This window comes from Aythya ferina, assembly GCF_964211825.1.
Source record: "Aythya ferina genome assembly, chromosome: 12".
Taxonomy (NCBI): Eukaryota; Metazoa; Chordata; class Aves; order Anseriformes; family Anatidae; genus Aythya; species Aythya ferina.
In genome coordinates this window covers 11,386,855-11,398,982 of record NC_140308.1, presented here as the reverse complement: position 1 = coordinate 11,398,982, position 12,128 = coordinate 11,386,855, and the positions used below count along the sequence as shown (strand labels likewise).

The window sequence follows — 12,128 nt, the reverse complement described above, 5'->3', positions numbered from 1 at the left end:
CCATCCTTCTCTCAAGCTCCCTCTGGGCTCTCTTCCAGTCCCTGAGGTCCCTCTGTAGCTGCTGCCTGCTCCTCACACGTCCCCAGGCCCCTCCACGGGTCCCCCACAAAGCACACAACGATGCACGGCCTGGAAGGAGCCTCGTGGTTTGAGGGTCTGAGCACCCTGCTGTCACACCCTGACACGCTGGTGGAGGGCAGAAGGACCCCTCTGAACAAGGAGGCACCACGCTGCCCTGCCCTGCCCGCACAGAGCCCTGCGCCCGCTCAGGTACCATCCAGCACACCTCAAATTGACTCGGGTGGCACAGCCAAGTGCCTGTCCGTCTCCTCCTCTGTTTGTAGCTCTTTCTTGGCAGCTTTCTCACCACCTCCTTCCTTCCATGGCAATCCTGCGCCAACCTCGCTGTCCGTGCTCGTTGCATGCTCAAACAGAGGACGAGGTGGTGCAACCCCAACTCCGTTTGAGCCTCACCTGACGTGGTTTTGCCTTGCAGGGGCAACAGCAAGTCACTCGGACACCTGGTTTGGCCTGCAAGGCCAAGAATGTCAATAGGGTTCTCACTCCCTTCACTGAAAGGAGCTGTTTTGGTAGGACTCCCATAAAAATAATGCCTTAAGCTCGGTGCCCCCTCTCCTGGTTGCTGACGAGCAGTGCACACAGGCCCTGCCAGGCCACGGCCTCCTCATGGTCGTTTGTCCAAACTCCCCCAGCAGCTCCTGGGAAAACCCCAAATGCACACTTCAGCTGTGCTGGTGTCTGTGAAGCAGGATAACACCAACCACACATAAAGCTTCAACCCGACCACATACCCAACACAGGCTGAATTAACATTGCTTGAGCAAAGAACACAAGCGTGAACCTTCCAGTTTCATTGCCCTGATTCGTTGTGGAAGCATCTTAGTTCTGAAGAAATTAAATGATTTGTGCACATGGGTACAGAGGGCATGATAAACCCAAACTGGCACAGCTTCTTTCAAAAGCAGAATCAGACTTGAATCACATTGCGTGGTCAGCATGAAACAACGGGGAAAAAAAACATGCTATATCCACTGGAGATCAGCTCCCAAAGCCAGTCCTGCAAAGCCAAACCATCAGCCGTAAGCTGCGGCTCATTCCTCGCTCGTGTGGCACGATGCAGTCACAGCAGCCTGTCATCCTTCCTCCAGTTCGTGCGACGTCCCCCTGACAGCTCAGCTCAGCGTTTCGTGATCAGGCTGCCATCGACTCTGGTAGAAGTCGTTCTGAGTTGGAGCAATCCGGCACCAGAGCAGAAACACAGGCTCAGTTTGGCCACCCGCCTGCAGGGCCAACTGGCTCCTTAGGTAGGAGAGAAGGCTGGAGAGCAGGAAAAGGACTTACCTTACATTTAATCAGGTATGTGGCAGCTCTGAAGAAGCTTAGCAGTAGGGCTTTAGTCGACTGAGCAAGGAAAAGAGGGTGGTTTCTGAAAAGGGGAATCTTTTAGCTCTGTCAAGCACTTATCACGCAACCATCTGAGCTCTGGCACACACTGCAGAGCTGTGAAAATCTGGCTGGCAGATGAGAAAACACACTCCAATAAGGGAACGTTATCTTCATTTGTCAGACAAGGAAACTGAGGCACAGAGCAGTTCTGAGTCACCCACTGCCAGGCAGGGAGGCAGTGCTAGATAGATAGCTGGACTTTTAAATGAAGCCACGACTTCCTGAGCCATATGATGTGCTACCAGACAATGTGTTTTCATAAAAAGCACGTCTGGGGACAGAAGCAGCTCTGTGTGAAGAAAGCATTCACCATTGTCCCTTTGCTGGATTACATCACCCTCTGTTTAGCAAGCGGTTCAATTAAAATTTTGATTGAAAGCTCTTATAAACGCTGGTCACCAAAAATGGCCAGAAAATCACCGATCAAAATCAAAAAGGCTCACGCTCTTAACTCAGCTTGGTGCCACTGTCTCCCTGATAAAAACAGTATGTGGTGTTAAAGTGTGCCCGTTCTCGAAACATTTCTTACTGCCACTTCTGGATGCTCTTGGGCTGAACGACTACACCTATAGCTTCTGTGCTGGCTGACGCAATCAACAGATTCTTTCCACCAACTAAAAATAAATTGAAGCCAAAGGACAAATTGAGATATCGTGGCAAAGGGAGCCAAAGAAGAAAAGTGAACATTTTATGAAACAATTTGGATAGGTGAGAAAGTTTGCACACGCCCAGTTGCAAAGCTCTTTTTTCTTTTAGCTGGGCATCAAACATCCATGGCTGTGTCACCTGCTTGAAAGAGTACACGGAGGAGAGAAATAAAAGCAGCTGAGAGTTCATGTGAAACTTCAGTGAAGAAAGCTTTTCAGCTTCAGTGACCATTCCAACAGGAGTTGGGGAAGCTCGAGTGCCCCGGTACTGCGCAGTGTCAGCGCACACAGAGCTCCCTCTGTTCACCAGGCTCACAGCCCAGCACTGGCACAGATTGCCCGGGAAGGCTGCCGGCTGGGCAGCAGAGGCAGCTTCTGAGGGCCTGGCTGGCCAAACCTCCCCCTGGGATGGGTCAGGCAGGACTGACCCTCACCTTGGGAAAGGACTGATCCATGGCCGGTCACAGGTCTTTGGAAACAGTCACCAAAACCCAATGAAACATTCTTATGGGAACACCCCACAGCCAGCATCCCAAATGTCACCTGTTTAAATAGCAATGAAAACCACTGTGGCAATACTGTAAAATTTGTCTGTGGTCTGTTTTGTGATAAACTTCAGTAGCCTTGCAGTTCCTGAGGGACATGGGAAGCAATGACACTTAGAAGTTCTTTTCATACCTCATTTGTATGGCTCTGTAATGGGGATTTATTGTTCCATTCTGATAATACAGAAGTTTAAATTCCTCTAACATAGCTTGCTGCTGTGCAATCACAAAGGACAGTTTGTGTTCATAAAATTACAGAGCAGTCTTTTGTTAGTTTTGCTGAAGACTTTTCAGAAGCAGTGGGTGTCTAGAGTTACAACAAAGTATTTCCAGACAGAATAAAGCACTCCAGCAAGTAAGAAAATAATTAAAACAAACAAAAAACAGAACATCAGATCTACTAATGAAATATGGCAATTTAAAATCATATATATTTTTAATGATATTTAAAAATGAGATACTTTCTTTTAAAGAATCTTATGGTGTTTGTTACCAACCACTTGGGGTTACTAAAAGTAACATTGCCTACTTACAAAAAGCCAGTGGCATTAAGGACCACTTCAAGGAAAAGGGTTTTTTTCTCCCCACTCTGAAACTGGCTGCACAAAACATTGGCAAGTGTAAACCATCTGCTTGGATTTTGTTCCCAGCAAGAACAAAGAAAAACGCTCTTACAAATGCAGGAGAATGAGTCTGGATAGTTACCAAAACCAGTCCAGAAACCGAGGAACTCATTGGGGGTATAAACCAACTAAATCTCAAAGGCATCATCTTCTTAAAATAATCTTTCTGAATCTTGAATACTTTTCATCACAGATGGAGTTGAACTTGCTTCCCTTGCAGCTGAAGCACTGACTGGGGCTTTGACACATCACTTGAAGCCTGTGCTACAACACTTGGAGCAGCAGGGTGTGAACACAGGGACAGCCAACCCCTACCTGCTGCCCGCTGCTCTGCTGCGGAGTTGAGGTAACACGGAATCACCTCCATCCACCTCCTGTTTCATAAAAACGTAGATTTGCAAAATCAATAGCTTGTATCAGGCTGGCAGTGTCCTTGTCAAGACTTGAACAAACTCCTAACGCCCTTGTTAGTGAGTAACAACTTCTGTTCCTGCCTGACTGCCCGAATACAGCTCCCAACCACCTTACCTAAAAAAGAGGAATGATACGAGCAGAACTGCAATGTCCCTCATGGCCACCATTTTGCACAGACCTGCGCTTCCCTATCTGTGACTTGTTTTAGTGCTGCAGGACAGTTAACAGTGGACACGTTACATGAAGAAAAATGTATAAAAATATTTATTCAGCATAATAATCCAGAAGTAGAAAATAACACAAGTGATACAATAAAATGCCCAGGCTACTACGTGCCATTAAGTGCAGCAACAGTCTTGCCCATATTTGATGTACTCTGTCAGGCACAGGTTCCAGTCAGCCTCCTGCAGCAGGACAGCCAGCCTTGCGCTGCTCAGGCAGGTGCCCAGGTGCTTGTGAAGCTCCACATCTCCTCTTGCAGCCTCCACAGGCAGAGCTCTCACTCCTCTGGCCCACAGGATGACCACACACTGTGTTTGAGATCTCCAGTTTGAAATATCTGATATCCAGGCACATTTACAAGTACAGAAACAACTCCTGCAAGACTTGGCACATCAAATCCTGAAGGTTTTGTGTCAGATTGCTGCCACCTCCCAGCAATTCCCGGAGCAGGGAGCACTCTGTACCAGTATGATCTGGTTCCTCCAAAGGCCACCTTCTAGAAATGCTCAGAAGCACCCATAAAAATGTGACTTCATGTGAGATTTGAGGACACGCACGCAGGATGGTAACCACCAGGCTGTTTAGCAAGTGCCAACTGCAGTTGCTCCTACTTGCAGCAATGACATTTACTAGGCTCATTTTACAGACAGACCAGAAATAAGGAAACTCAACTCACTCGCTCTGAAAGGGAGAGAGAGAACAAGGCATCATGAGAACTGCACGGCCACTGCCCTTGCTGGGTGGGTAACAGTGCTCTGAGCACTCTGTTCTCTGAGGCACTGTGTACAAAACCCAGCGATAAGAATCCCTGCCTCATGGAGAGCACCTGTTAGAACTCAATGTACAGGACATGGGAAAAACTCCACGTGGTTTGTACTATGTGCTTTTTGCATCACTGGGGCTCTACAAAGAATGGGAAAGCTGGAAACATGTTCCTAGGAGGATGGAATGGGAAGGAAGAAATACACAGAATTACACGTTTTTCCAAACAGATCTGACACTGTAAATATCAATTTGGAGGATAAAGAATACTAAATATCAATTACCCTTTTAGAAAATCATCTCATATCCTTTCAGCCTCTTAAACACTAGAGCTGCAAATCCTCAGGAGTGGTATGAGTAAGCTGTAAAGCTATCAGGTGATGTGATGCAATCTATTTTTTATATTCTTGCTGTCTGCCTTTCAAACTCACACTAGACTAATACAAAGACATTAGAGAGAAGAATTCCCATTAATGGACAAGGAGTCCGTCCTTTCCCAAAGCTGACTCATGTTCCTTTTCTGTGACAGACAGACTGTAAACCTCTCAGTGTCTCTCACTGCAGCTGCATGTTCTTCAGGGTTTCAACCATCCATATCCGTAAACTTCCTTTTCCCATAATTCTGGACCAGACTGGAAACTGTGATTTGTGAAGCTTGTCCCTTTTCCCAGCACTGGAAGTCATTCAGCCCTTTCTGGCCAGCTCGAAACAAGGCTCGCTCTAGTTCATCCAGCCGAGCCACCAGCATCGATGTGTCTTCGTTGTATGCGTTCTGAGAGGAGTCCATGATACGACGAAAACGGCTAATAAATGTCTAAAGAAGAAAAGCAGAATTACTGACAGGTAAAGCAGAGGCTCCTTCAGATCAAATTCTAGCGGTGTGAGCTTTCAAGACAGGGAAGCCGAAGCTGGAAGCTCTTCCCATCTGCCTGCAGCTGGAAGCTCTTCCCATCTGCCTGCAGCTGGCGAGGGGTCTGCCAGCTGCAGCCTGTTTGCACGCAGCACCTGTTAACCTGGGGTGTGAAGATAAACCATTTGCTCTCCCAGCTCGTGTAGGAAATATCTGATACCCTGGGTGGGAATTGAAATGGGCTCAGTTTTGGCTGCTCTCTAGTGACAGGCGTGCGCAGTCCACAGGGTATAACACAATTACAATCTCTTCTGACTAGTGCAGGTGGAATGGATCTCACGCCGTGGCAGCTGTTGTAGGAACTTACCAGCTGCAGCTTGTGAATGGACCAGAAGTTATGCTAAAGTCACTGAAACACGTTCAGCATGCTGGAAAAACACTAAACGCACACACACACACAGAAAACCTCAAATCTCTAATAAATGGTATTTTAAAAAGCAGAAAGACATATTTAAAGATTTTACACCCAAATAGATTTAAAGATTTTATACACAAAATATAAGGAGGAAGGAGGAAAAAAAAAAGTCAAAACTCTTTGAAAACTGTACTTCTGTATTTCAGTAGCAGGTTTTAGAAACACATTTATTCTGTAACTCTCACTTTGGCTTTGTAAGCACCAAATAGCTCTTTCACATGTTCTACTGCTAGTTCTTGAATATTTGGGGGAGGGTTTTTTGGTGTTTTTTTTTTTTGTTTGTTTGTTTTTTCCCTCCTCTTTTTTAACATCCAACAGCACAACTCCCCTCTTGTTTACTTTTAACAGAGTGAAATCATACCAAACTAAACTCTGTCTTTTGCTAAGATGTACATTAGAAGCAAGAGAAAAGATGAGGAAAGGTGTGGTCACCTCCTCAGTGCAGAAAGCAAGCCTTTGATGGACCACTCCCAGTAAGCAGCAGTGTTTGAAAGCATCTGTGCACCAGCTTTTATAGAAAGAAAGGAAGGAAGAGAGAGGAAGAAAAGCCAACAACAATCATCCCAGACTACTTAAGAGAGCTGGCTGAAGGAAGCTCAGAGCTGTTAGTGGTTACCTTTAAAAGCTCAGGGTGAGAGTAAATGCTCAGAGAAGAGTTTGCAAAAGTCCGGAAACACACAAAGATGTTATCTATTTTTTAAAGGAGAAAGGGGAGATAAGGAGGAAGGAAGGATGAGCCAAGGAATTATAAATTCATCAGCATCAATTCCTGGAAACATACTGGAACAAATAAATAAAATGCATAAAACTCTGCAAGAAAATAAAGAGAAGTGTAACGGCCAGCATGGATTTGCCAAGAGAGTTGGGCAGACTGGGTTAGTTTCCTGTTGTGGCAGGATGCCAGTCAGGGGGCATTCTTGTAAGAGTTAGCTAAACTGCCCCAAGGTGGCTGGTAAAGACAATTGTTCAGAGTTCCTGTCAGGAAGAAAGAACATACTGAGTGGAGTTCTTCTGGGATCTAACTGGAACCAAGCAGTATTTAACAATTTCATTAATGAGCTCATTAATGTATATCGATTAGATTAGCAAGCAACATGTAGGAATAGGAGGGATGACTGCAAGCACATTGTGGGGCAGAACAGTAATTCACAAGTGATCCTGACAGAACAGAAACATGGTCTGAAAACAGGATATAATACAGCTGGGATTAATGCAAGGGTCTACATTAAAGCAGAAAGGAGAACTGTATGAATGCAGCATCAGCAACGATTGTCTGGATATGCAGTCCGTACCATCTCACTGTGGACTGCAAACCAAACTCGTGTCAATGTCACACTATTAAGAAAAATGGGTATGCTGTGACACAATGAGTGTTTGATCATCATGGTCTAGAAAACCCACAGAGTAATCTTTTTGTTTTCAAGAGCACAAGGCAGGTCCTGAGCAGCAGAGCGTGTGCTGTTCCGGACACAGCATGTCAAAGCAGAAGCAGATCAGCTGGAAAAACACCAGCAGTGCACAGATCCGAGGTCAGGAAGCAAGACCCACAATGAGGTATCAAATGAATTGGGGACTGTTTATCCCAGTTTGAAGTAAACTAGTGTTCAAATACATAATAGCCTGATGCAGGAAGGGAAAGAATCATCTGTCCTCAGCATTTACTTTGTGTGAGACAAACAGAACAGAGCTTGTATTGCTGTGGAATAGATTTAGTGTAGTTTAGTTTAGGAAACCTCCTAAGACTAGGACAGTGAGGCACTGGAACAATTGCCCAGGACAGTGTGAAGTCTTATCATTAGAGAGTTTCAAAAACAGTTTAGAACAAATAAAAACAATAGAAGGCAAATTATTTAATTTGTACCCTTGCCACAAGGCAGAATTAAAATTGCATGTTCACTAGGCCTGATTTACAGGATTTTCTGAAAAAACACATTTACAGTGTGGAAACTCCAAGCTAAAATTCCACACCTGGATGAACACCTGGGGCTTGCACTGCCATCACTGCAACCACAGAACCACTCCAATTGGAGACAACCTCCAATATCACCTAGTCCAACCTTTAACCTGGTACTGGAGTCCACCACTGAACCATGCTGCTAAGTTCTACATCTGCACGTTTCTTGAAGACCTCCAAGGATGGTGACTCAACCGCTTCCCTGGGCAGCCTGTTCCAACACCACACAGCCCTTTTGGTAAAGAAATTTCTCCTAGAAATTTCTAGGCCATCACTAGCTGCGTAGCTGCCTACAAAGGTCCTACAACAAGATTTAGGAATCCCTAGCCGATTTATAAGTCATTTGGATTAAAACATGGTATTTTTCTGGGAGACCGCTGAGCCGCTGGGAACAAGGAGATGGAAAAACATAAAGCCAAATTTCAAGATTCGGTTCTAATACTTGCCTGCAGGATAGTCTGAGCTATCTCGGGGTTCTCCGGGTTGTCAAAATTGAGGAGCTGGGAGCCGAAGCTGTAGTAGTAGGGCCCCATTTTGTGCAAATCCACCACGTTGGCGTCAGCGCTGAACACCGTCCTCCAGGCTTCCTTGTAGATCTTCGGCAGCTCCACCGAAATTATCCTCCTCTTGCTGTCGTGCAGCCCTTTAGCCAGCCACATCGGTATTTCCAGCTTTGAGCCCTGCGCAAGTGGGAAAAAGGCAGAAAAATAAATAAATAAAAATTAAAAAAAAAAAAAAAGTTAAAACCTGCAGGACGCCCGCGCCTCCACTTCCCAGCGTGCCCCGCGCCCCCCCCGCCAACCGCCCGCTATGGGCTACCCCGCGCGGGGGCTGCCGGGAGTTGTAGTCCCCGCCGCCGACTCACCTCCGGGATCGAGTCTCCCGAGCCACCGGCGGCACCTTGGCCCAGCGCGAAGGCCAGGCGGGGCAGGCTGCTCTCGGCGCGGCCCGGCAGCTTCTCCTGCGACATGAGGATGTCGTCCAGCGACAAGAAGTTCTCCTCCGGGCCCAGCCCGGGACCCACGGGGAAATACGCCTCGGACATGGCCGCCAGGGCGAGCGGCAGGGCCGTGGAAGCAGCGGCCGCCCCCCGGACAGCCGCGCATGCGCACTGCGGCGGCGGCCGAGCCCGCCCCCGGCGCCTCAGGATCGTAATGGCGTCTGCAGTGACTGAGGCACAGAACCAAACGTGTAGCAGTTTATTGAATCTTGTACTATTTGAGCTTTTAGTGAGAAAAAATAAATCACAATCCACAGAGACTGGGAATTTTCAATGATGTACTTCCATCACTCACATCACTTTATGTACCATAGCAGTGTGTGCTGTAAAAAACAAGCAAGCCAACAGAGAAACGGCAGCTTTTTGTGAGCTGCGGTGTGAGGGATTTGTGGCAATCTAAATGCTGCTGGTTTATTATACGAGCACAAGAAGCAGAGACCAAAAAGCAGAAGAAATGTGTGCCCGTGTGTTTGTAAACGCGATGCCCCCGCACTGCTGCTTTTAGAACGTCCCTTTCCCCGTTTTCAGGCGTGTTAAATCCTGACGGCAGCGCATGGTCCTGAAAATAAAGCTCACTGATAAAGGTCATTTCTTGTATGGTGCTGAGTTTTTATCTACAGTAGAGAAAACCAACTAAATTAGAGTCAGCAACCTCAATTGTTTTACTATGTTGTTGGGCTTTAATGAGAGATGAAGTCTTTCTCTTTGAAAAGCAAACTGTTCTATCTCTGCACATATTCCAAGTGAGTTACAGAGCAATTTCCAAAAGCTCTTTCTAAAGGGCAGTTCTGATAAAATTATAATTTGCCAAATTGGATTAGTAAAAACATTCCCTGTTCAATCAGGTTTAGGGAACAAATTGCTACGTTAAATATAAAAGCTTGCACTGTGAGCTAGAAGAAAGAATAATGTATATAGAACCTGCTGTTTGTATAGGTTGCAGAAGTCAGGCATCTGCCAAAAGAAGAAAATCATTGTTTCTTTGTATCTCAGTCTGTAGTGTGTGATAGTAAAGGCACAGGGACCTGGAGAGCCTAAGTTACTGAGCAAATTTGAAAGATAACACAAAGGAAAAGATGTTCGCACTCATAAAATCAGTTGAAGACTTGTTCTTCTATGAGAATTTAAAGAATTACGGGTGTTTGACAACCAAAATTATATCACCCCTTTTTATAACATTTGTCTTCTCATCCTGAGGAAGTTACTAAGCAGGTTGTTATCCCTGAATGCTTGTGAATGAATCTTATTATAATAATATATCGTATCAGCCCAACATCCCAAACCATATTATATTTTCATACATAAGATTTCAGAACCTCCCTGGAAGAAAAGGAATGGCCTGTGTCATAACCGAGCCTCTTTGTACTTGTGGATTTATAAACTGGAGACTTCAGCCTCCTGCTGCATTTCTATGAAGTCAAAACTTTTCATCTCATGAGGCTACACTAACAGATCTGACACTGAACCTTTACAGACACAAAGAATAACAGAACCCTTTAATAACCAGAGTAAGGAATGGAGTGAAAGTGTGTAAGAAGAAGAAAGGAAAACAGTTGAGAGAAAGCAGTAGAGGAGATAAAAGAGGCAGGAGGGGAAGGCAAATTCCAAAACCTGAGGAATAACAAAGCAAAATACTACAGAAGTAAGCTTCAGCTGTGATGGTTAAAACCGAAACCTGTGATATCTGTACAGTTGCTGAGACGTGTCATGACACCATGTGTCTCTGTGAGAGAGTCAGCTGATGCTGCCCTCTTGGGTAATTTAAATAGTGTTAAGAACATGAAGCAAGACAAATGAAAAACTGGGGATGTTGATGGGAGCAGCAGGGGAAGGGCTGGAGCAGGAAGTACCACTCCCTGTGATTTCTCCTCACCTTACATTTTAAGGTCAAAGTGAAAGAAAAAACATCACGGACCAAAGCATGCCACAAACTGGGGTTGATACTGAGCCTTTTGTCCCCATCCCTTAGGGTCTTCGCTGCTGTATGAGATTACAGCATGACTTGCCTTTCTTGTTTGTGCTTGTTATCAAGCAATCAGAAGTGCTGGCAGGGTTCCTGACTGTCTTAAGTTGGGAGCCTCAGATGAAACTGCTGGCTTCAGTGAGCCAGAATCTCACTGACGGATCCTGCCCAAGGATCCAGCATGTCTAAGCAGCACTCAGGCATGCGGTGTGCACGCTTCTAAGTGGAGCTTCCTCTTTGGTGCTGTCTGGCTGACAGACACATGATGGCGTGTGTCATTGCCCTAAATCCCTGTTCTTTCTGATACTGCTTGTATCATTCCTTTCCCTCCTAGAACTTCCACTCGGGAACAAATTTGCATTTCTTAATCAGTTGAATTGCCTGTGGCAGTGGGAGTTCTTATTTGCAAGCAATGCCTATTGGATCTTTGATACAAGCTTTTGCAAGCCTTTGTTGTGCAAATGCAGGCGTATAACTCAAGTAAACCAATTGGCTTCAGTAGGATTACCCGTAAGAGAGTTAAATGCTAAGTCATATGAATAAGTACCACTCCTGAAGAGGCAAATTCTGCAATTTAGGACAACTTTAATTTTTAAAGGAAAAGTGGTTGCGGCATAAATCATCGGTTAAACCAATAAGATAGTCAGTTTTCTGTTCAGCTTGTCTGCAAATGTGAGAGGTGGTTTTTTGCTTGTTTGTTTTTGTTTGTTTGTTTGCTTGCTTGCTTTGCAATTGTATTAAGAATATATTAATATTTGCATCTCAGGGTATCATTCCTTCCTTAGAGGAATGAAGAAGGATTGTGTCACATGTTGCAGGTAGGAGAACAGCCACAGAACAAGCAAAGGGATGTAGGGTTACTGAATATCCTATGGGAAAGTAAAAACAGCATTTCTGGCTTCCAGCTTCTAGCCAGCATCTCCCAGACAGAAGTCAGCAATGTCAGCAAGGTCTCTGGCCAACTGGTAATATTAATTTCAAAAATTTTAAGTACCTACTAAAAAGGAACACTGAAGTGATAAGATAAAATGCATGCTATAGTTGCTGTTGCAAACAGCATTTTTAACAACCACAGTGAAAATAGAAGCAGTTCTAGAACTTTTCATTATTTTTTTCCCGGCTGTCGTTCACTGCATGAATTCCTGTTATCATGTGGGAGTGGATTCAGCAATTTCCAAGGCATTTTTAACTGCTGTGTTGTTCTTC

The 12,128-nt window shown here is 45.2% G+C and overlaps 1 protein-coding gene across 1 annotated transcript; it reads right to left on the bottom strand.

The window, feature by feature from the left end:
- Positions 1–3,937: 3,937 nt before the first annotated feature.
- GINS3 (GINS complex subunit 3) lies at positions 3,938–9,138 on the bottom strand. Its single transcript, XM_084533626.1, has 3 exons — positions 8,825–9,138; positions 8,406–8,639; positions 3,938–5,494 (listed from the first exon to the last, which is right to left on the bottom strand). Exons 1-3 carry the CDS (start codon positions 9,002–9,004, stop codon positions 5,264–5,266), a joined length of 645 nt encoding a protein of 214 aa, XP_084389752.1. The 5' UTR covers positions 9,005–9,138; the 3' UTR covers positions 3,938–5,263.
- Between the last annotated feature and the right edge of the window lie 2,990 nt (positions 9,139–12,128).

What these genes read in the sequence shown, in the direction of transcription:
- GINS3 (XM_084533626.1), bottom strand. Translation starts at nt 9,004, where the DNA reads ATGTCCGAGGCGTATTTCCCCGTGGGTCCCGGGCTGGGCCCGGAGGAG. An exon ending in CGGGAGACTCGATCCCGGAG is followed by an intron (nt 8,640 to 8,824) that starts GTGAGTCGGCGG and finishes CCACTTGCGCAG; the next exon opens with GGCTCAAAGCTGGAAATACC. An exon ending in TAGCTCAGACTATCCTGCAG is followed by an intron (nt 5,495 to 8,405) that starts GCAAGTATTAGA and finishes TTTCTTCTTTAG; the next exon opens with ACATTTATTAGCCGTTTTCG.